This window comes from Numenius arquata, chromosome 8 (assembly GCF_964106895.1).
Source record: "Numenius arquata chromosome 8, bNumArq3.hap1.1, whole genome shotgun sequence".
NCBI classification, from domain to species: domain Eukaryota; kingdom Metazoa; phylum Chordata; class Aves; order Charadriiformes; family Scolopacidae; genus Numenius; species Numenius arquata.
Window position 1 is genome coordinate 58842298 of NC_133583.1, and position 24739 is coordinate 58867036.

General features: G+C 40.4%; 1 protein-coding gene across 1 annotated transcript in view; it reads left to right on the forward strand.

The window, feature by feature from the left end:
• Positions 1 to 24739, forward strand: part of NFIA (nuclear factor I A) — a 256619-nt gene that overhangs the window by 116464 nt on the left and 115416 nt on the right. The window contains exon 3 of the mRNA XM_074151822.1: positions 23457 to 23522. Within this exon, the coding sequence (XP_074007923.1) occupies positions 23457 to 23522 (66 nt within the window). The remainder of the gene's footprint in view (positions 1 to 23456; positions 23523 to 24739) is intronic.

Consider the following 24739-nt stretch of genomic DNA (forward strand, 5'->3'; position numbering starts at 1 on the left):
GGCTTTCCTTCCCACATTGTGGTTTCCTTCACAGCCAGAGTAATGTGTTTGCCAGCATAGGTGAGAGAGTGTGGCTGACTCTCCAAATGCCACTGCTAGACTATGCTTAAGGGTTAGTGGTTTAGCTATTGTGCTTTCTCAAAATGAATGTGCAAGATTTAATTATATGCCCATGAATTATAAATAAAAAAGACTGATACAGTACAGTGCAATAACCTAGAGTAAGGTCAAGGGATTTCAGAGGTCTGTCAGTGTTTACTTCTCCAAGGCTCTGTACTACCACATCCTTTGGATTATTTTACTTGTGATTGTGCTGGTCAAGTCAGAGATGAGTTGCTCCTCTAGAGTAAATCTTTTTTTTTTTTTTTTGGTATGTCTGAGGCTGGCCCTTCTACTAACTTTCCATCCGGAAGCAGATAATGGTTCTGTTCACAGCAGAGTAACAGATGCATGGTAGTTATCATAACACTTTGCATGTCCCACCCAGATGTCTCAAAAAATTTTGAGAAACCAAGATGAATGGATCTGACATTCTGACATCCTTCAGACAGATGTGAAAACTGAGGCACAGAGAAGTGAAGTGATTCAGTCAAAGTCACATAGGAAGCCTGCGTGAGGCCTGGAAATGGAGCCCACATCATCTGACTCATTGGCCTTTGCTTTAACCACAAAAACTTCCTTTTTCCCGCTATACTGAAAGTGATATGTTTTGGCCTTATTCTAGATAAAATGTTAGATGTTGAGATGGCCTAGATATCCTTACAGTAAAATGTGTAATTCCTACTCGGGTGATGTTGGATGATATGAGTCATGACTTATTACAGTATCTGTGGTTTTCTTAGTGCTGTGAGGTTTTGGTATGAATGAGGAAAGCAATATGGGGATTTCAGTTAACTGTTAAGCATAATTAGAGTGGAAAAAACACATGGCACTCTAAAGAGTAACGGCAATATTGGTTTTTCAAACACTTTTTCTGTTCTCCATCAATAAAATGTGACGCTGGATAGTTCAGTAATGACGTACAAACCTTGATTTTAAAGGGCCTAAAGGAATTAGTCACTGTGTTCCCCAGAATGATGCCCTTAAGTGACTATATATACACAGAGGTGCATAAAGAAGTGATCCTGCAGGATTTTAAGGTTCATACCTGCTTCTCCAGTAAGGATCTGTGTGGGACCTTACAGTTGCTCCTCAGTATTTGCTATCAAGCAAAATTATTCTAAGTGTGGGTTTTTGAATATTAAAAAAATACAAATGTTACCAGACAGCATAGTCCTTTGTATAGTTATGGAGAGAAGCCAAATCAGGAGAAATGTTTTCATCTATCCTTTTCAGTCTCTTTTGCTACGTGTTTCACTCTCTCAATTGCCTTCTCCCTGTCTTTGGAGATGAACACAAAGGCTGGGCAGCCCTCAGTCCTGTTCAAGTCTGTAAATGACGTTAAGTCTTCGCCTGGCAGTCTGGTTTGGGGTAAACTTCAGCGAGAAAACAACTTAATCCCAAGGATTTTCTGTGTCCTTAACAATGCATAGATCTTGTACCCCCTCCATACAAGGACACATTTCAGCCATCATCCTCATACCTCTCCAACTTGCTTGGCTTTTTAGTTTCTTACCGTTTCTTCCCCTCTCCCTTTGTCTCCTTCTGCTTCACACCTTTATTTGTTTCATATATCCACAAGCCAGCTGCCTGCTTTTATTTTGTTGTTACTGTCCATACATGTGCTGTACATTTCAAAGCCTTCTTTCTCCCCTTTTATTTTTGATAGTTTGTTCTCCAGGCACAGGACAGCAAACCATTGTGCCTCGCTCTACCTGAAGTGTCTTCAGAAGAGTGAATCTGGCAGAAATGATGGGTCCTGGTGACGTTCACTTAGTGAGAGTCCACGCAGATAAAATTCCTCTGTCTGGAAGCACTTTATTCGCCCAAGCTATTTGTCATTGCCAATTAGTAGTGAATGTTCAGGTTGGGTCACTTGCTATCTGCACTTAGAGCCAGAGTGTTAAGATTGTACGTCCTTCAGAGACCGTGAGCCCAGGTCCCTCCTGGAATAACCTGGCTACACCTGGCCAGAGTTTCTTAGGACTGAGTTTGGATTTGCAGATTTCAAAATGAACTTGTAATTGGTAAGAAGAGACTGTTTTACAGTCTGAATTAAGCTAATGGTAAACTGATTAGGCCATTCCTTTTTCCACGTTCAACATCAGAAGATAGCTAGAGGTCTTGTGTCCTGAGTAATCTAGTTGGACTAGACGATCTCCAGAAGGGAAGGGCAGGCAAAGGGGAAAGGAAGCAAAGAAAAGGGAAAGGGATAAAAAAGAAAAGATCTGTGATTTAGAGAGATTTCCAGGGACAGACTGTATCCCTGTCCTTGGGCACAGTATAAGGAACAAGTTTTCTGCCATTCGCTGTATCAGACACCTTCTTGCTTTTAATGAATCTAGTAATCCTAATTTTCTTTTTAAGAGTCGTGTCCTTTTTTCTTCAGAATATATGTGATGTTCTTTACTCGGGTAATGATTAAACTTTATGTGGAGTCTGGCTGATTGCGACTGAATTCAATTTTAAGTAAAAGTTTCAGAGATGATTTTTATAGCTCAGCCACAGCTTGCCCAGGTTGTCTGTGTGCCACGGGTTATGGAATTTGCTTCACCAGTGACAGCATTAACAATTCAGGCTTTATTTACAAGAGGTTTATAGTTATACCACAACTGATAGAAATCTCTTTGGTTCTACTGGTTTTAATGGAATTATTCCAGATCTAGCTGCGGATCTGATCTGTAACACAGCACTCCACATTTTAAATTACCACTACAGTTTAGGAGAGTTTAAGTAAATTCAGGACCTAGTACATAATTATCACTGGGAGAACCTATTATAATTAAAAGGCAAAACCCCACTTTGTCATAAAGTTAAATCAGGATTTTTCACTCACTGATCTGTATTTGTTAGCAGCAGCTAGACTGAGTCAGCCAGACCAGGGAGGACACAGAGACACCATATATTTTTATTCCCTTTTCCCCTGATACTGTTTTTAAAGCATTTGCTGAGTACTATAGCTCTTTCCCAAAAGTACAGAAGTTAGGCAACAGGAAAATTTTAAGAGCATGGGGTATATTCTCCATTCTGTAAATGCACTAGTTAAAGAAATGATTGTTTTACCTACAGATAAGCAGCATTACAAGTAGAAGAGGAAGAAAACTTTCTGTTCAGTAAAAACTTCTAAAACGCAATAACAGAGCCTGCACTATATCACATTAGAGAGTATATTGCTTACCTTGCGGAAGTAGATTGAGGGTGTCCACGACCACTGGTGAATTCCCTCGTGTGTAGTAAACTCTGATTATTTGCACCTGAAATTCTTCACCAGCACAATGTTCTGTAGCTGAGGCTTATATAAAGTTCAGTTTTTATTAATCCAACCTTACAAGCACAGTACTTGGTTAACATTCATGATTACAATTATTTATTTAAGTAGAAAGAGATATCTAAAAACATTTTGTGGATTATTCTGAATCTCAGAGGGCTCTTTTATATTCAATGTTTAATAAGCAATCTACTTTGGAAAATAACTAGATTTATTGTGGGTAGCTATCCTTTACCCAAGTGATGTGGTATAAATAAAGTGGAAGCCACTTTTTAAACTATTATAATAATAAGAGCACTGAAAGAAATAAAAAAGAAAAGATTTCTTTTTTGGTATGGCAAGCCGTAAAATGTACAATGGTGCAGCAGAATGAATGAGTGCCTGTTCTGAAGGGAAACTTTCTGTGCACCAGAAGGCTAACTGCCGAAATAATGGAGCCATTCACAAATATATTTTTTTGTGTAGCAAATAATAAAATAGTTGGACAATGAAGTCTCCTCAAGTGCATAATAGATAAAGAAATAAACCGCAAAAAAAAAAAAAAAGGGAAATAAAATTCCATCTTCAAGATCATGGTTGGATCAGTTAGAAAATATTTGTAAAGGCTGATCTTTTGTCTGCAAGTCTGTGTGTGCTAGAGCCTGCCGATGCTCTCAGGGTAGACTGTTTTCCGCACTCTTTAGAGAAGCTGAGCCCCTCGGGTCCACATGGCCCATCATGGCTCCGAGGTTGTCCTTCCTCTTCACGTCTGGAGCTCTTTGACCCGCTGGCATACCTGCATGTGGCCGGCGCGGGGAGGGCAGCTTTGGCCAGGAGCATAAAAATGAGATTTCTGGCTGAGGGTGCCGCAGCTTTTTAGCAGCGTGGGCCTGATCCGAAGGGTCTGAGCATCCGTTAGGCGGAATCTGTAAGAAAGGAAAGGCTTGAGTTTTGACCCAGTCAGTCCTGAGTTCATAAATACCCAGCCAGCAATTATTCTTCTTGCTATTCTTCACACTCAGCATTAGTTTTAGGCACTTCTTGAATGTGCTCCATTATCTATGCCTAAAACAGGGGGGGCAATAAACTACATTTCTTATCATATTGCATTATTGACCCTATGGTTAGAGCTGAGGTGATATTTTAAGTCTATATCATATCTTTCTGTGGTTTATATTTTTATTAAAGGGCTCAGATGCATATAATGTATTCTTTCCTTCATGGGTTCGAAATGAAACAAAGTGAACAGAATTACTTTATACTTTTTTCCTATTTTTATTTATGACCGGTTGGAGCCAGAGCTCAGAAGATTTACACTTGGCAGTAGAGTAAGATGCTGTGCTTGTCCCGCTCTCCTGGTAGGCCTAGTAAATCGTAAGCTCTTTGAGGCAAGGGCTCTCTCTTTGTTCTTTGCTTATAAAGCGCTTGGCAAAATGGGGATCTGCAGGGTGGCAGTTCTAGGTGCAGTCCAGATAATAATTAGTGATGTTTGGGCTTGGCAGTGAGGTCCCTGTACAGGGTTAGAGGATAAGACCCCTTTCCTAGATCACGTGAAGCAGGGGCAGTCCATAGGTGTTTCGACAGCCTCAGATATGGGAAGATTTCCTGCTTGGATTATAGTACCCGCGTAAGGTTGATAAACCTGCAAAGTCAGATCATTTGGTGCATTCACCCCTCTGGTGTCCTTGCTTCTTGATCTCAACAGCACACAGCAAATTGTCCTGGAATACATACTGGGTGTTGCTTTTGAATAAGGAGTGGAGAAAAATCAGAGAAGGATTTTGCCCAGTGGGGGAGCGTAAGACAGTCATAATTTATTGCAGGCTTGCCTGTCATGACTAATGGATTCAGCCCCTATTAACTTGAGCTGTGACACTTAAACTGACTATTTTTCTTCAGCTTCTTCCCTCAATTTGGACCAAACCGCATACCTAGCAGAAAGACATTCTTCTTTTCTCCAGGGTGGATTTTTGGTGTGTGAAATGAAGGGGGACTTCAGGGACAAAGTCCACCGCCACACTGTTGTGCTGTGGTTGGGGTTATATGGCACCATCACTTCTGCCCAGAAGTCTGATTTTCAGGGCACATATATAAAAACACAACTGCGTAAACTTCTGTAATATCTCTGGCTGCCTTCCCTCCGCCGCCCTTCCCACTCCTGCCTGCTATTCCTGTTTTATTTAGCCTGCCATAATAAAATTAGTATCTAGCAGAGACTAGACAAACAAGAGCCCTGCGATGGCGTGCTGGCTTTGGGCTGCAGAGACCTTGGTTAGTCAATAGGATAAGCCCTCCCACCCTACGCACCGGGATGGGCATGGTACATCCCTAATGCCGTAGCGATACCAGAACAAAGCGATGTGGAGAGAAGTTACGAGACATTTGGAGGAAAGATCTGTACTCGCATGGATTGATTTTATCACAGAGATTGTTTTCGCAACTTCTCCAGGTTGAGAAAACTGTTGTAAGAGGATGGGCCGGATTCTTCTCCTCACTGAGTGCTGTCGGGCACTGCAGCGCAATGAGGAATTGGGTTTTATAACTGACTTTTTTCAGTTTTCGACACTTATTTTTAGACTTGGGTTTGCTAAATGGAGAAATTCCTCTTTTGGAACCAGCACGAAGTATCTGATTTCTGAGAGTGTTCACAAAACGATTTACTTTTGATAGGAAGTTGAAGGGAACAAAAAAGCAGACTATTTTAAAAGTCTTACATATACTTTTCTAACTAGATCATGGGCTACATAGTAATTTTAGGAAGGGAACGCAGTTCACATTTGAGGAGTAACTTAAAAAAACCTGAGTTTGAAATTCATAGGAGGAGAGAGACATTCCTGCTTTATTCTTATGGTTTGGCATCAAACCAGTCATATGCAAATTTTAAATTGTGCTGCTAAATAGTTAAATAAGCAGATCTAAAGGGTGTAAGGTTCCCACATCCTTTGTAATATCCACGCACAGCTCATTTTATATCTTCTACCAATACATTTTGAGTCACTTTTCTGATTTTATTGAAGAAAATGTCTGGAATTTTGATAGGAAGGACTTGAAAAAGATAGTTGAATCTGGATAAAATATTCATAGATATAAGAACTTCTAGTACCAGGAAAAGGCTGCTGGGTGCCTTCATGACTGTTCTTCTAATTTCCTAATTTCTGTTTTCCCTGTTTTCTGTGCTGTGTGTTTAAATAAACTCTTCTGGTTCTGTCTTTCACACATCATTGCTTTTTTGCTTCAAAGGCTCCTTTTAATAACTTATTCTTTGGTTTAATTTTCTTTTGAACATGAATTGGGCTTCACCAAACACTCTGTATACAGCTCACACCCACAAATACTGAGAGCGGGCTTGATTCAGTCTACATGTAATTGTGTGTGGAGCTTACTCTTTACTGCATTGGCTGACGGAGTTAAGTTTTCAAAATAGTTTCCATCGTAGCTCCTTTTTTTACCAATCCCATGGTTGGGGCTGCAACTTTCCCTCCCTCGTCTTTGTGGAGAACAGACCACACGCCAGGTTTGCACGGAATCTCTTCCACCATATGTTTTTAGTAATTGTATAGTAGGGGAAAAAAATAACACTTTTCCCTTGTCAGACATTTCTAGCAACACTTTTTTTTTGGTAAAGGGCTTCATCAGAAGTGGCTGAAATTTGAAATAGTCCTCAGAGAAGGTTAAGTTTGAGAAAGAAAATGGGAAATACGGGTAAGCTGTGACTGAAAAATCACTTTGGAGTGTGTGCGCAGGAGCCTTGCCTTGTACCAATGACACTCTTTGTGTCCGTGGCGCTGAGCAGCCGGGCGAGGGCTCAGCCGGACGGGGCAGACGCCGAGTGCTGGCTGCTGCCAGGACACCATTTCCAGAGGGGGAGGTTTATTTGCTGCCGTGGTAGAAACTTTGCTTTGCACTGGGTTATTTTTCTGCTGTTGCACCTGTGCCCTTCAGTGGGCAATGGCTGTGTCTGTTGTCTGCTGCACGTCGATGACTCTTATGGTACTTTGTGTAGCTCTCTAAGTAGATTTCCCTACTTTTAAGTTGCTTTTTAGCTTTAATTTTTTATACCTTGTATCTATCTTGTATAGATAGATATCTTTTATACTTTGTATCTATCTATCTATCTAAATATCTTCATTTATTGCACTGAACAAACTACTATTGGTGGCAACTTCGTGGTACGCAAGAGAGAAGAAACATACCCCATTGAAAAAATATGATAAGACACTCAGTTGACAGAGGCAAATAAGGCATACAGAGGGGGCAGGGGGAAATCAAATGCTTATTTACCTTTTGGGATGAGTTGCTCAGATCACAGATAATCCCATTAGAGTAGGAGCAATCCTCTTGGATGGTGCACACATACGGCCTTGGGACCAGGTTACTGAGGCACCTGGGTGGTAAGGGGAATTAGTAATAGTCTTTAATATCATTAGTAATTTCTGTGTTCCAAAGGGTATACAGGTTATGGGAAGAAGTGATTAAATAAAAGGTAGTGCTGGTTCTTTGCAGTCTTCCCATGGTCTATAATGGGACCAGCATGAGGCCCTATAAATAGCTTTGAACATTTTCATCTGTAACATTTGGTGTAAATTGTAACTTTCAGAAACTTATCTTTTATGTGGTGCAGTTTGCTTTTATGTCCCTACTGTCTAATCTTATCTTCCCATGTGCTGAAATATAAAAATTCATTGCAATTATCTTTCCTGTAGTAAGGTATCAAGGAGTTGGTACATTGTAAGGAACTGGGTTGAAGTACAATCAACATACATTTTTTTTGGATCTAAAAATACCAGTGCTTCAAAGGTCAGCTAAATGATAAATCCTGTTCTAAGTGTATATATAATACATATGAATGCACACTATAAATTTGTTTTATAGCTTTTCATGGAAGTGCTTCACAGTCTGATGATAATTTCAAAACGTTTTGAGTTTATCTGAGGTCACCGATACAGGGAGCGAGGCGACAGGAAAGGCGGCAGGAGGAGGTTGTGTCCCTTTCTGACGAGGGGCAAAGAGTGACTTGCCAGCATTTGCCTATTGAATGTGGTGAAAACCCATCAGGTTTTTTTCTCTAATAAGACAGCTGGGCAACAGCAGCCTTCTCCTATGGCCAAAGTCACTCCTGTTGATTTAAATAGGAATAGACCCTCGAAATCAGGCCATTGACTTCTCCTTTGTTTCTCGGGGAATGCTTACAGAGAGCAGCTGCTGGAGGTTGTGCTGCCACCTCTAGCTGGAATATTTTCCCGGGTGGACAGTGTGATCCATAACCCTCGGCCCACAAGTTAACAGCGTTTCTAATGGAGAAAATGTAGGAATTCTTCTAGAAGTGCTCCCGGAGCACGTGTCCCCTCTCACGGTCTTTTTCTTTCCATGGGAAAAGATGGATTCAACCAAGGCATTGTAAATACTATAATTGACTGAAGGCATTTTTAGATGCAGGAATGCTAAAATGGATTTTCTCTAACATATAAGGAGAGGAGTCTTTTATTTCTGTCTGGATGGTATAATTTATTTAAGTTTGGTGGTCTTGATATGTCTTTATTAGGACTACAAGTAACAGTTAAAAAAGAGGTAGCGGTCAAGGAAACCGAAGGACTTTCATCTCTTTCTCAAAATAATAAGTATTTTTAAGTAGACCCAATGTTTCTTGTACCGGACTAAATAAAGCATTCCAGAATGAAACAAACACGTCTTCCCATTTAGGCTCTCATTGCATAAGTCCTGTTGAAATTCATACTGAGGGGGCTTGAGAACAGCCCTCCCGTAGACGATCCCGGTGTCCGGCGTTGCGTCCAGCCCCCGTGGGGCTCGGGGACAAACACAGCTGGGTGCTCAGGTTGGCGCTCGCCGGAGCTTCGGGAAGAGCCGCCGATGGCAAGAGCTCATCAAATGAAAACGTCTCACGTGCGTCGCCTGCGTGACTGTGAGAAGCAAGTCTAGTTTTAACCACGCTTTCTGAAGTGTTACAGGCAATACAGTTGCTCTTTTCACTGGATAGTGCTTACTTTTCTTCGGGATCACAAATATTTGAATACAATTATTCAGTCAGCTGGACATCTTTTTCCTCCCATTTCTGCTCGAACAGTAGTAGAATTTAGTGTTGATTTAAAAGACTGTCTGCCTTAAAGCAGATTGCAGAGTTTGCACACTGTGAATTGTAATTAAAGTGTAAGGGGTGCTTATTATGTCAACAACTGGCATGAGAACCCCCGAGCAGCAGGTGACCCCAAACATGTGACGTTTGTGACAGCTAGGATCCTTCTTTCACTGGTTTAGCAATCTGAAAGACCAAATTGAAAGAAGCCCAGAGGCTGTATATTTCATTAAGTCCCAAGGGAAGTGTGGGATACAGCTTCCTTCTGCTTTGCTGGGACGTAGCCAAAAACTTTCTAGAGGCTCTGTTTTTGACAGAGGCTTGCTAAAGGGGGGGGGAAATCCTTCCACCAATCACCCATAGGACCATAAATTTGACATTTCCCACAGTTTCTTTGAGGCACTGATGTTGCTGTGTCAGCAGTATGTCCCCAGTCTTGTGTTGTATTGTTTGAAAAGGAATCGTCAAACTTTCAGGGGAGCTGAAATGTTTTTCTTCATTGTCCAACAAGCTCCTCTGCTGCAAAACCACAAAGGATTAGAAAACACACCTCTCAAAATGGGGGGCTGCTTTTATCAGAAGTAGGTACCGCGCATATTCACAGGGCAGACGTCGTTTTCTGAGGCGGCACAACATAGATGATAACATTTCATCCCCGTTACAAAGCAGACACGAGAATATCATTTATAGCCACATAGGACCTGATTGCAGGAATGATAGGAAAAGGAGCCTTATGAAAATACTGTGCTAAATTTATCCCCAGTGTAATTCCAGTTAGGTTATGTCAAGAATAAGCTTGGTCCAAAGACTGAATTATGGTTTATAACACAGCCTGTAATTTATTTTTAAATAATCACAACTTTAGTGTTAAATTCTTCAGCCTCAGACCCTGCCCCGTATCCCACCAATTTCTTTTTGTGGGTGTTTGTGGCTGTTTTATGTGCCTGCTGATTCCAGATACTTCACTTACTTTGGTGGTACCTTAATCCTATGATGGTAGAAGGTTGGTTTTTTTTTTTGTCCTCCTTAAGTTGGTTTGCATATATATGTTTTTAATTAGCCTAGAAAGGAGGAAGGGTTTAGGATTCTTGGCTCCTGAACATGATCATTGTCAGTTCTGCCACTGATCTAGTAAGTGTTTCTGGTCAAGTTACTTAATCTTTAGAGTCGTGCTCCTCCCAGATACATACTACAGTAACAAGCATTTTATAAAGAAAATAGATCAAGTTAGATAAAGATAAAAATTGGTTTAATAGTACTTCTATTTCAAAAGAGTATTTTGAGAATTAAGGTTGATGAAGTTCTTTGATCTTGGATGAAAGATGCTTTAGAAATGTAAAATCTCTTTGCTATTTGTCATCTCTGTGGCTGTGAAATTTTTCTCAGAAATTAAATTTTTGAAAAAACACGCAGAAGGTTTCAGTGTAGCCCTGATTGTATTTTTTTAGTAGAGTTTCAGAAAAAGTGACTGGGTTGTTTGTGATTACACGTAAGACAATATGTCAGTGTAGATGCAAGTAACCTGGAGTTGTTAATGCAACTTCCCATGGGATTCCTCATTTTGTCTTCGTATTTTAATGCTATTAAAAAAGTAATAAAATTACCAAAATGCTGAGATTTTGAACGTAGTTTTTGAGCCCTTCCTGCCTACTTTGCCTGATGCAAAACTGTGTGTTGCGATCTTTCTGGCAGGGCTGCATTTTTATTTCTAACTCTACATGCAGAGCACAGTCGGACTCCGCAACCAAGACAGAATTAGGTCCTAAGAAGTGCTTCGACGGAACCTTTACCGTCTCTCAGCTCTGGCCCAGGGCAGTACTACACTTAATGTCTTTGCGGTTTATGTCAGTGCAGTATGATAAAGACCTGCAAACAGCCTCTGCTCTGCCAGCAAACACATGGGTGAAAACACTGTTAAAAAATGGCAGAGGAAATAGTCCTAAGTCGATGAGGTGGTTACATTTAGCCTATTTTTAATTTTTGGACAACTAATTTATTTCTTTTGAAAAGCCAGCTTCTAAGTGAACCGTTTTCCACATGTAACGCTGTACCTTTAACTTTTTGTAAGGTCTGTTTCTGAGAAAAAAAAAAAAAATTAGTAATATTTTTATCCGGCAAATTTTAGCTTTTTTTGTCCAGCTGAAGTTTTCAGGCTCTGTAAACGTACCGCTTGCTAAAAGGCACACTGTACAATGCATTAAGTACAACAGAATATTCCTTTGCAGGATTCCCTTTGTTGCAGACATTATTTATGACATTTTAGTCAATATTTGCATGGCAGACTGTCCAAAATTATTTTGTTTTAGGCACATCACTGATAACTGGACCCATACTCTTTATCATTCTTTTACATTCATTAGTCACTCTGTAGTGTTTTTAACATTTTAAAACACTCATGCAATTCAAAGGAAAATAGATTTCAGCCAAAACGCCTTCAAAATTATCTTTTTCCCTTTGAGTTATTCAGCGATTTTTAACACTTCGTATGTTTGATGTTTTTTTCTTTAGTCTCAGCAAGGCAAAGTTTTTGCAGGCTTTGGCTACGCTAAAGATAGGATTTTGATAGAAAAAAAAATGTGAGGTAAACTGATCTTCATGTGAAAATGTTATCAGACGTGGTGTAAGGTGTAGCCAGCCAAAAAAACTGGCTATTTGCCTTCTGTGTAAAAGGTAATTTTTTAAAAAAAAAATTTACAACAAAACTAATTAGCAGATATTCTAATGCAAGAAAATGTTGCTGTTAGTAAAGTTTCTTCAATATGCCAGAAAGCAGATGGTGGCAATGGAATAGCGTTTTCTTTTGCCAGCTTTTCTATATGCTTTCTAAACCTGCAAGAGCTTTTGCTATTCAGTATTCAAATTTCTGACACTCTATGATCTTTTTCATCTTAAAACAGAAATAGAAACTGAAACTTAAAAATGTAATCAAGTCAAGCTGTCTGTTCATCAGATCATAACCATGGCTTTAAAAGTTTGATTAAAATTTTGTCTACACAGTGTAGTTACGGGTTTTGAGAGCTCTGGACTTTTTTCTGGGTTTAATTTTCTTCTTTAAAATTTAGTTTTGCAGCACTGGGACCAAGTGAAAATGGATTTTAGGTTGTACTTTCAGAGTCAACACATTAAGCTTAATCTTTTCCAATCTGTTCGTGTGTGTGAGGGAATCCTACCTTTTCTATATATATGCGCCCATCTCTTTCATATACTTGTAATGATCCACTGTCCTTTTGAGAGGTAGATACAGTTCCATTTCTCCATAATTTATAGCCATCATACCTTGGATTTTGCTGTAACTCAATGTGGTGGCTCCGTACCGAGCCTGCAGAATGTTACTTCTCCCTGAGTTTTAACTTTATCTTCCACTTGCGTGGCTTACAAACACAGCAGAAACACAGAACAAGTAGGCTGCCTACCAAAAGGCTGCTTTTTTTCCTGCCCGAGTCTATGTTGTTGATGCCAACATGATACTGATGCAACAAAACACGTCCTGATTTTTATGGTAATTCTCCGTTCTTCTTCGCAGTCTACAATATTGTGAGAGTAGAAACATATCCACGGAGCGGCAATCAGTGGCAATTCTTTGTGTGCAAAATCCTCTGACTTTTCAGTTGGAGAAAGGCTTTGGGCTGATGGCAATATTTCTACAATTATTTTCCAAAAAAAAGGCAAGAGAGAGGAAGGAAAGGAGGGAGGAAAGGGAACTATCGAGCAGCTTTTTCTGCTGTATAGTTTTATGTATCTATGTATTTTTGCCAGCAGTTTAATTTTGCATAAAGCTTAAGAAAACCTGAAATGGAAATTTTTCACATGCCACGTTGAACTCCTCAGAGTGCACAGAACAAGGAAAAGGCAACTGCCAGAAAAAAAAAAGTATAAAAAAAAATTGGCCGCTACAACCAAATATGTACTTAATAGGGGCTGAAATGGGAGCCAAGAGGGAAGGTGTCAGGTACATCAAAATGAGAGAGAGCTGTGAAAAGGAGCTGCGAGTGTAGATCCATAATAAAAAAATAGTACCTAAACTTTCTTCAGATTGCCCATCTATAACTTGAAATCAATCTGTTATTGACAAAATCTCCATGGAATGTTAGTTCACGTTTTGTTTATTCCTTAAATAATCACACATCCTTTTATTATCAACATCGCTTTTCCCTGCGATAGGATAATAGAATAATCCTTAATAGGGAAAATGGGCCCATTCTGAGAGTTCTTTTTAAGTATTTATTTTGTTTGATGTATAGATTCCTACTTGAATTTTTGGTTAATCATAGGAAAATTTTACACCTGTCCTTTAGGGGAAAGAGAAGTGGAAGAGGTTGAAAAAAGGAGGAGCAGGTCAGGGATTTTGGCCAGTTTGTTGATTTGGTGAGGGTTTTTCTTTGTTTTTGCTGGCTGATGACATCTTGAACGGCTCCGGCTGCAGAGAGAACATAGCAAGAGGCACAGACTGAAATATATGAACACTCTGATGGTCTCCAGAAGCAGTGTGGTTATTTGTGTGATGTTAAAAAGGCGAGCTTTGGAAAGCAGTTGAAGAAGGCTGTGCTCATTGTCAGGGAGTGGGTCTTATTTGGCTTTTTGATGGAGAGCAGGTTTGAAAAATTCTCTGTTCCTGTCTGCCAGGAAAAAATCTAGAGAGCCTCCTTGGTCGTGACCTTGTAGCACCATGCGTCTTGGCCAGAGGAGAGGTACCAGACCGCCAGCTACTGCTTGGGCAGCGCGGATAAAGAATGAGGATGGGCACTGACAGGAATAGCCTGGGAATACGCAGCTCCCTGCCTTGGGTCCCATAAGGATGAGTTTGTCACAATAAATAAATAACAAGGGGATGGCGGGGGATAGAGATTAATTGGGTGACTGTACTACCGCCAATGGAGTCTCACCATATGGTGGACATAATCCTGCTTTGCTGATGTTGGTCTACTCACCAGCGTAAAATTGCATAGAAGCAGACCTGGAGACTTTGACCAAAGCTTCCAGATCTGCTCATCACACAGTTTCGTCTTCACTTGCCTTTACATGTGAAGTTGGGCATTACAAAACCAGCTATTTAGTCACCCTAAATACTGTGGTTGTTATTGTTAAATTGAGTTTGAAAATACTCAGGAGAGGAATGGAAGAATTATTGAATTATTTCTTGTTTCCCAAATTACCGAATAAGAAAAAAAAAGCGAGCGAAACAACCTAAGGGTGACTGGAAATATCCCTTCTAGGTGACTTTGGATCCACTCTACCAAGTAATTTTCTGTATAATGTAGTTCAAGGCTTCCGAAGCGGGCACTGCCGTTGCCATTGTAATGGCTGTAGTGGTGGGAATGATACTTTATTATCTAGAGCAGCGGCTTGAGAGCTCAGTCCTGTGCTTTTTACTCTTTTTAGTAACTGTGCCTCTGAAGGTAAATCACTTAACCTCTATGTGCCTCCTCCATCCCTGTGTAAAGTGGGCATAGTTATGCTCACCTCTCCCACAGAGGTGTTGTAAAGCTTAGTTTAATGTTAATAAGATGTTTTAATTTCCAGGATAAAAGGGTATTCTATAAATATACATTAGAAGTAATAATAGTTTTAATGTATGCCATTATTTTATAACAGTGCTTTTCTAGTTTTAGAAATTTTTTAGTGGTTTGAAATTATTGCAGAATCCGTTTTTGTTAATTAAAGATTGACATTCGGGCAAAATTTGTTGAATTGTTCTATAAATTCAGATCCGTGTGCACTGAGCATGCTCACAGCCATGCTCACCTGCACTTTGGGATCATCAGTACGGCCCTTTGGCTTTTAAAACAACTCTTTGATGCATGTGCTCAGAAGTTTGATGGCTTCTAAATAGAATGGTTCAAATATTTCAAAGCACTTGAGATTCGTATAGTGTGAAGCAATTTAAAATTATTGTACTGCAATTAATTTTAAATAACTGAGCACTGCATATGTCTAGAAACCCATACAGATCCAAATGGAAGCTCTCTAAAAATTGAAATGATTCAATAAATTTAAATCACTCTGAAGAAATGGATGTAAGTACTGTAAATCATTTTGTGAGGGGGATAAGCAAATTTTCTAGAAGTGAATCTGAGGGTAGAGACTCTAATTAGATTTTTTATTTTGGGGTTTATGATGATGAAATGTAGGTTAATTTATATTTCCCAGGGATATGAGGGCAGCTCTTGTTGATCCATATGGTTTCTTGTAGCTCTTACATAGGCTGCCTTTTTTTATTTCCCAAGATTACAGAAACTTAGCAATCCAACTTTGCACATATTTTTTTCCATTACAAATATCTTTCCCTCCAAATCTGTATAAAAAGACATGAGAAAAATATTGGTCCACAGCTAGAAATGCCAAGTATATTTTTAAATGCAGCTAAAAAAAAATACTGCAGAATTAAAACATTGTGCAGCATGGAAGCTAACATTTTGTGGAGCTGGGCTGCTCAATGAATATGAATTTTTATATGCCTAAATCACTGATTCAGGTACAACCTGTATCTGTAGGTACCAAAGTGGATTACAGTCTGATAGCTGTTCGTTAGCTTGGAGCATGTTCTCTGTCCTTTCCTTACGGATGTATTAGAAAGATGCTATCTAACCTAGGAAGGCTGGTAAAAATACTGATGCGAGACCTATCAGAAAGTAATGTCATTTCCATTGGCTTCAGCTCAGCTCCAGGAAAATCCGCGTGCCGGTTCCTCCTTCTGCCGCAGCGATGCCGGGTTGCGTGCGGCTCTCCGCGCTGTGCACTTCGCTCTAGGATTACAATCCTCCCCGAGTATCGGAGCCAGAAATCAGAAATTAGTGCTACCGCCGACACTTGCCTGACCCGTCCGTTTCACCGTTTCCCTATTTTTCTCAGGAAAAATAGGATGGTGCAGTCCCTCCTCGTGCAAGGGCTCGGCGCTTGCTCTTGGCACGCGTGCTTGCTCCGGAGAGGTTGCCACCTCTGGGCAAACGGCTCGCCAGGGTCCAGCCGCCTTCCTGCGCTGGCGGCGAGGTGTCCCAGCTCCTCAGGGTGGGACAGAGCCCTTCGCGGCCGAGGGTGCCCACGCCGCCAAGCTGGTTGTCACCGTCCGGGGAGAAAAATGTATTTCTGAATTTGCTCCATGTCTGGTGGGCTCTTCCCGGGCGGAGGAGCCGCGGAGGGCGAGAGGGGCCCCGCTGCAGGGTCTTCCTTAAGGCCTTACCTTACTTTTAGACAGTTGTCATTATCTTTGTCTAAAGGTCATGGCTAAATTGAATAAAAGGAAAGCTGTGTGTTCCTGTCGATGCACAATGGCAGTATTGACTTTCCTAATCCAGTTTGCTGAGGGGTGAGAGAATTAAATTAGATATCTAAGCACAGAAATTGAGAGCCTTTGAAAACAAAGATAAGGAGACAGCCTGTATTTTCCTTTTCCTGGGAGCTCTGGGCTCAAGATTTTGCAGGTGTGTCATCTGATCCATGGCTTGCATCGATCAAAACTGTGCCAATGCATATTTAATTAGCAAGGGGACCCTGGATGCATTATGGCCATCATCCCTATATTGAATGGACTGTCAGACTTTCTGAATGCCTCCCCACCCCCCCGCTTCGTTGTTTGGGGAGCTTCTGCATTTTGTCTGAGCAGCTAAAAGTTTCTTTGTTTTTAGCTGGTGATGCATACAGCACCACTGAGGAGAATACAAACAAGTAAAGTCCTAAAGTGTTTATTTTGTCTAGGAAAAAGGGCTGAACCAATTTGAATCCTTTGGGTAACGGATTTTTTGTATCTCTTGGAATTAAAAAAAAAACACAGTCGCATGATGTTTACTTTAAGAATATTTTATTATAACAAATAAAATCTGTGCTGTGGGATTTCTTAAGGAAGCCTTTGATGACAATTTGAATTAAGTCGAAATTAACGTTTGCTACTGCAAAGGAATAAATAGAAAATGTTCCAGAAATGAATCAGTAAGCAGGAATCAAAGGCTGTAAACTGTTTTAAAAACAAACATTTAGAAGTGAATCAAATACTTGTTTGTAATATCAAGGAATAAATATGGGAATACGCAGATTCCCCACATTCTAGGCTATCACACGATAGCAGTAAATCATTTATGGGCTTGTGAGAACAAATAAAGTTGATTTAAAATGAAACCATTTTGATACAGCTTTAGGGTCTCGCAGCTTCTCGGTGAAGTTTCACGTTCTTCTTTCCTACCAGGAGGAAAGTAACGGGGGAATTTCTGCCTCCCAAAAAAAAAAAAAAAAAGTTAGGCGAGGAGTTGTGGAGATCTTTGTTTGCATCTACCTTGGTACAAAGCCGCCCGGGCAGACAGAGTGTTGCCTGATAAACAGATGTAATACACAAAGTCTGCTTACAATACCCAGCAACAGACTGTGGGCACATGTTTTGGTCTCATTCAAACTCATCAGCATAGTCTAGCTAGCTGTTTTGTTGCTAGTCTACTTACGGGGTAGCTTAGGAGCGTCTTACTGGTGAAGTAACAAGGAGGGTTTTTTTTGCCACAAAAGTTTTGTGGCAAGGGCTCATGGGAAAATCATTTGCATACATCTTGTTACAAAGGCTGACTACTTCCTGGCTTAGACAAAGTGTTGCCTGATAAACAGACTTAACACACAAATGTCTGTCTGGAATAAACAACAGCAAGCTTTGATTTACATTTCCATTATCAAAGATAATCTCTTTCCCAGTGTACAGGAATTAGGAGTCCTCGCCTCATAAAAAAAGAAAAAAAAAAAACAAACCAACAAAACCAAACCAGGCTGGCACCGCAGGGATTTTACCACCGCAGAACCTTGTTTGAGAGCTGCGGGGATGGGGCGTGCTGTACAGGGGGGTATAAAATAAAACTGGAAATCTGGTATGGATATGTACATGTGCAACGGTGAGGTGTATGATAATGAAGCACTTTGAACTCCCTATAAAAGTTGACATGAAAGCGATGGCTGGAGTTAAACGGAGAGCCAGGCCTTCCTGAAAAGAAATAGTAGTAGCCACCAAAATAGCCGTAAATAATAATTGTAGCATATATGGAGCAATCTCTATGTGTTTATATTATAATGTATAATGAAGGGAAAGTGAGTGTAAAAAAGCTTCAGTCCTGGTGCTGGTTTCTGTTTGTAAATGCCTTAAGCTCGCCACGTAAGACTGTATATAAAGGAGCATGATTTAGATTTTTTTTTAACATATATAAATCTTTGGTAGAATCCATGCCCAAAATTATAGATGAAAAATTTATTGCATGAACACAACCCAGCCATATAAATTTTTTATTACAAATAGGACTCTGAAACTTGAATAAAATATGTCAGTTTATTATACAATATTCCTCTCCCCCCCCCCGCTTAAAACATGATAGGAATGGAAAATGTAACTGGTGCTTTCTGCGAGGTGCTGGGCTGGCAGGGGAGGAGAGGGAGCCCGCGTTATTTAGCGGCAGAGCCGGCTCAGCATGGGCAGTGGCGGCACAGCCTTGCTCATCTGGCATCACCGGCTATTTTTTCCCTTCTCTACGTGGGGATCACCTTTACTGTTCCGAGGATAGATGCCTCTGCACCTGAGTTAGCCGCTAGCGAGGGCTCCGTGGCTAACGAGGGGCTGGCTCTACTCTACATGGGTAAAAAATAATCCCTACACCCGTTAATTCTGCTTGCACAGACCGGCAGAGGTGGGTCACGGCCACCCCAGGCTGGATCCTGCATGCCCGGGAGAACATGCCATGTTGAGAAAGTGCGGGTGCCCAAGAAGTGTCCCGTTTCTCCCAAGTCAGGTAGCCATGGAGTGGTTTAGCGCTGGGGAAGTGCCATGACACTCGAAGCGGGCTTTTTCTTTTTTTGGTGGAGGAGCGTAACAGCTCTTCACCGTCTGTGTCACAGTCTACAAAAAAGAACAACATTGTCAGTCTGTTGACATTGGTCCTGTCCACGGGCCAGACTTTCCTGGGAAGGTTTTATTCTTTCCAAACAATGGAGCGCTCCCTTCCAGCGCTGCCAGCCTGGCTTCCACGCAGCCGTCGTGCAGCCCGGCTGGGGCTGAGCTCCTGCTGCAGCTGACGAGGAAAATTGCGTATTGAAAAGTCTAGAGCCTCCATCCTGGAGCTGAAGGTCCCCCACTGCCCTACGGGTTGAGATCGGGCAGACCCAGGTCTTGGGAGTAACCACCTCGGTCACACTGGGGTAGCGTGAGCTTAAGAAACAGATCCAAAGAGGAACAGAGAATAGATGTAGTAGGAAAGGAAATGCTACTTTGGAAAAACTAACCTGTTTTGTTGGTTTGGTTTTTTTTCTTTATCCCTTAATCATAGTTCATTCTTGAAAGTAGAGAGTAAAATACCTTCGACTTGCTTTTTATCCTGTTTCCCCATGATTACGGTTGATACCAGATCCCCTTGGGCTTCTCTTGTCCAGAAACCTTGCCTCCAGTGAACATACTCACACTAACTCCGGCTAGTTCAGGGTTAAAAATCCCAACCACTAACTTTTCTCTAACTAAAAAAGCCCCCAAATAAAACCCATTGTGCTATTCAAGGTTAAGCTTCCTTAAATATAAAACTAGATTCCTTGGTGATTTTTTTTTTTTTTTAAATCAGAAATCTTAATAGTGGTTCCTCACTATAATATTTCCAACTCCATCTGAAATCATTTAAATCCTCCCCTTAATAACATGCACTTTATTGTAATATACAGATTCTTTTTCTTTGGCTTCCTACCAGCCTTAGCTTAAGGCACCAATGAAACTCGTTGCCGCAGGGGGCCGTGGATTCAAGAGGGGCTCGCATCTACTGTATATTTTGTTTTGTATGTTTTCCAATGGCTCTAATTATTGCAGGTGGTAGAATTTAACTGGCAGCGTTGTTGCTAAAGAAAATAGGCATAAAGTGTATACTGTTTTGCAGAGTGGCTATCAAATATATAGAAAAGAGAAAATCAAATGAATTGTTAAACTGCTCTATAGTAAGTGATTTTATTGATTTAATGCAAATGCTTATGAAAACGATCTTCCATTTATATCAATTATGTATGGGCAAAAATTAATTTATTCCTCCGGTCACCTGTTTGGCTAACTGACTCAGCAGGACAGACAATCCCCCTCCCCTTGTAGCCGAGCCCGCAAAACACTAAACATTCAGAAAACTGGAATTTTAAAGTTTCCATGTGCAAAACAACAAAAAAAGCCCCGACAGGAGTTACTGCCAACTGCTGAAAAAGCAGAGAGCGAGCGGTGGAGGCTGAGCAAGGCTCTCTCTCGTCCTAGGCAAGACTGTAAAATACAACGGCTCTGATTTTGCCAATCCCTTAACCATGTGGCGGCACATTTATATGTACCGGATCATCTGCAGCATCTGAATAAAATCAGGGAAGCAAAATTCTGCATATAAACATTTTGGCTAAGTGCCTTAACTCAGTCTTCTTATCTGGGGTTTCCACAAGATGCCACCTTGCATAACAATGCTGAGCATACGCTTGCCCAGTACATGTTTTCGGTAGCCTCCCCTGATCTCTCTACCGCAGTACAGATTGGTTTTAATTCTACCTCGTCCTGCATTTTATTGCCCCTGTGCCTCTCCATGAGGAATAGTGCTTCAAGCCTTTGTTGTCTTTTTAAGAAATTAATATTTAATTTCAGCAGAAGGGATGGGTTACAGGAAAACAGAATTCAGAAAAAAATGCTACTGCAACTAACCAGAGTAATAAAAGAAGAAAGTTAAGATTCAGTATGCAAACAAATGTCCTACGGCCAGTAAAGTCTCTCTTGTGCCATTAGCTTTGGTGTTGGAAAAGCAGCACTCAACCCAAACAAAAGTACTTTTGTTTCCCAAAATCCAGGAGCCGCTCCGGTGGTGCGTGCTGCCCACCGGCTGCAGGGCTGTGCTGGGCAGCCAGGGTGCCAGGCTCCTGCCGCTGCCACCCAGCCCTCTTCCCTCGCCCTGCTTCCCTGGATTGTTTCAAATTTTGAAAGCAAAACATGCTTTGGGTCCCATATTTCTGCAGTGACTTTTTCAAATATATAAATTCTTGTGGAATTCTGACCCTACTTTAAACATAAAGCCCAAACGCTGATTGAACCATGGCTTGCTGGAGGAAAAGAAAAACCTAAAAAATAAGCAAAAGCCTAATGCCTGCCCTGTAAAATGAAATCCGTTGAATGTTGACTTTGAATGTTAACTAAATATTTTACATTCCTAATATTTTACCTTTGTTTCTACCTTTGCGGTGTCGGAAACATGAAACTTCTTGCCAAAATCTAACGTTCAGAATGTAACAGCCCTGTGCATATTACCCGGTAGTCTATCTGCTGTCACTGATTTGAGCTTCAGTTAAAGGTAACTCAGAAGATCAATATTTGAAAGAAAATTGCAGAAGCGAGAATGATTTTTTTCGCTGAGCTTCATTGGAGAAATTATTAAAAATAATAAATGCAGAAGAGAGGAAATGGAATCTGGACACACTGGGAAACATACCAGTTTTTAGGAGAATTTCACTGATTTTAGATAGAAGTAACAGGACTGAAACTAAATATTCTGAATGTTTATATTCTGAAATTTATCAAACTTTGTTTTGTGAGCACTTTTTTTTACTTGCAATTTTTAATTTATACGAAATTGTCCTCTAAGCTTCTGAATGATACCTAATGCATACAGTCAGCAGGTAAAAAAAAAAAAAAATTTGAATATTTAAAATAGGCATTTTCTTTATAGTGCTCTGCGGTAATTAAAATCTTCATTTGCTTAAAAGCAAGGAACCTTTTTAAAGCAATAAATTAGCATTGCTTGACCCAAGGTCACTAGTAGTACTGCTTCTTCCAGTGCTATTAATACCTCAAAGAAAAAGAAGGGGTGGTGTTATCACTCTGTTGCAATAGAAGTAAGATTTTCAATTTAATCACAGTTAAGTGTCATGACCTTTTGATCTTGCATTGACTTCTCACTGAAATGTGGTCAAATTTCAGACAGCTAATTCTAAACTCTGCAAAGTCAAGGTGAAGTCAGAAAATAGGTTTGCCATGATTGGGCGTGTTTTGGATGCGAGAGCAAGTGGTTTCATTTCCCAAGTTTTGTTTCACAGCAAAAACTTTTTTTTAATGGGACCAAAAAATTACAGAAAAATTTCTGAGGAAAAAGAAATAATTTTCTATTTGTATTAATTTTGAAAACAGAAATTTGAGGGAATTTTTTAAAATACATTTTTCCGCACATGTAAAGGGACCTTTTTTCCCCAATTCATAGTGATAGAAATAATTAAGAAGAAAAATACTATTTGACTAAAGCTTCTACTAAGAATAATTTTTGAACCGAAGAGCAATCATCTTCACATAAAGTAGAGTTAATAATGTGTAAAAAATGCAAAACACTCTTATTTACACATATCCCTTTATAGGTCATTTTATTGTTTTAGGCAGATAAATTGTGTTGGTTGGAGAGTGTTACCGGGGAGTTTGTAGGACCCATTATTTGCACAAGTTCTAAAGCAGTTCATCCAGTGTCTGGTCTCATTTGTACCACCGCAAATCAGGGGCGACGCTGTACCTTTTGGTGATCTCATAGTGCCGTAACCACTGCGAAAGTATGACGAAAATCAGCTCTTTTATCAGTTTTTCAGATTTGGTTCCAGAAATGTGTAGACAACAATCTCCACGACTTGGTAGTGTTGCTTGGTTACCTTTCTATGCCTGCCTGAAAATATGTTTTGAGACTTTACTATGTGTTGGATTAAGGCTCTGGTTTGTATACAACATAGAGGCTGCATTATAAAAAACATGTAGGAGAGTAGTTTAAATATGCCTTCTCTAAAAAGAAGGATTCTCAAAGCTTAATTTATGCTAACACACACACCAAGCACTCTGTGTAGTGCCGTAAACAAGATTCCCTTTTTTTTTTTCCTAGCAAAAAATATTTCCTCGGCACGGGACTTTTGCATTATCATGTCCTAGTGCAACACTCCTGTCCTTAGTTTGTACTCTCAGCCTTTTGAGGAAGTCTGGCGCCTCTGATCTATTTTCCACAGCAGACCCTGTAATTTTTGGCTGTATTTTATGTTTTTCAGATTCAAGTCAATCTGAAAGTCCCAGCCAGCCAAGTGAAGCTGATATTAAGGACCAGCCAGAAAATGGTAAGTTCTTACCTGCTGCTCCTGCTTTGGGATATTAAAACAGCCCATATTTATAAAGATTTTTTTTTCCTATGTCTAATATAAAAAGATTATTCAGAATAATTGACATGGGATAGCTCCAAATAGGTTGTGTACTCTCCTCATAGTTGAAATGCTACTGTTTCCCTAATCTAAGGTAGCATTTATTTCTCCAGTCCTGGAGAGACACTTTTTTTTTTTTCCCTTTAAAAATAATTTTAATTAGGGAGATGCCATTAAAGAGCCTGCTGTATGCAACCCATATCCTTATTCCTCCGTAGCAAAGGCTTTCAGTCCCTGGGCCGTGAGTCATGACCCCCTAGGGGTGTGTGCTTCATCGCTTTCATTTTTATCTATGTGCTTTTAACTTCATTTCGTTTATTGATGCTCTCACACGACACACTGAAGTACCTAACTTTCAGTGCGTGGCCAGCCATCATTTCAGAGTACAGGATCCCAGATAGTCCCGCGAAACAAAATGGTTGCCTTGAAATACGTTTCCGCAGACCCGTTCCCTGCTGCAAAAATCTGCCAAAAAAAAACGGGCAGCGATGCCCCCAAAACATCGCCGTTTCAGGGCAGGACCACATACACCTATAAACACACCAGCTGCTCAGGCGAGTCCCCACTGCGGGGCTGATACAGGTGCTACCGGCGTTGTCTGTATATGTTTTTATCGGCGTGCTTTAAAGGTTATAGATACTACGGGTGAGCAGGGTAGGGAGGCTCAACTAGTGCTTTTCGCTCCTTCTTCTCTATAGGTTCGCAGGTGGCAGCAGGTTGAGCTCATCTGGAAGTAGCAGCAGGACCGTGAATTTTGGGAGTGCTAATATTCTTTGAACTGGGACAGTTTTAAAGTAGAAGCAACAGCTTCTGCTGAATCAATGGCTTGCATTGTAAAGCAGCCTGAAAAAAAAAAATCGTTCAATAATAGGGAGTTTCTGGAGGGAGTGGTATGTGAAAGGATAAGTGTGTGTGTAAGGGAACGGCTTCTCTCCCTTTTTATGTTTAAGAAAGGTAGACCTCAACAATTTCTGTTGGCCCATCGGCAACTGAGTTACGTTTTACTACTTATATTTAGGACTTAGAAATAATGTCTCCCAAAGTGAAAGTGATTAGTAGTTTTTCGTGACTTTTTTTATCCATAACCAGATTTTTTTCAAAAGACCTAAATGTAGATGAGGGATCGGCTGCACTGG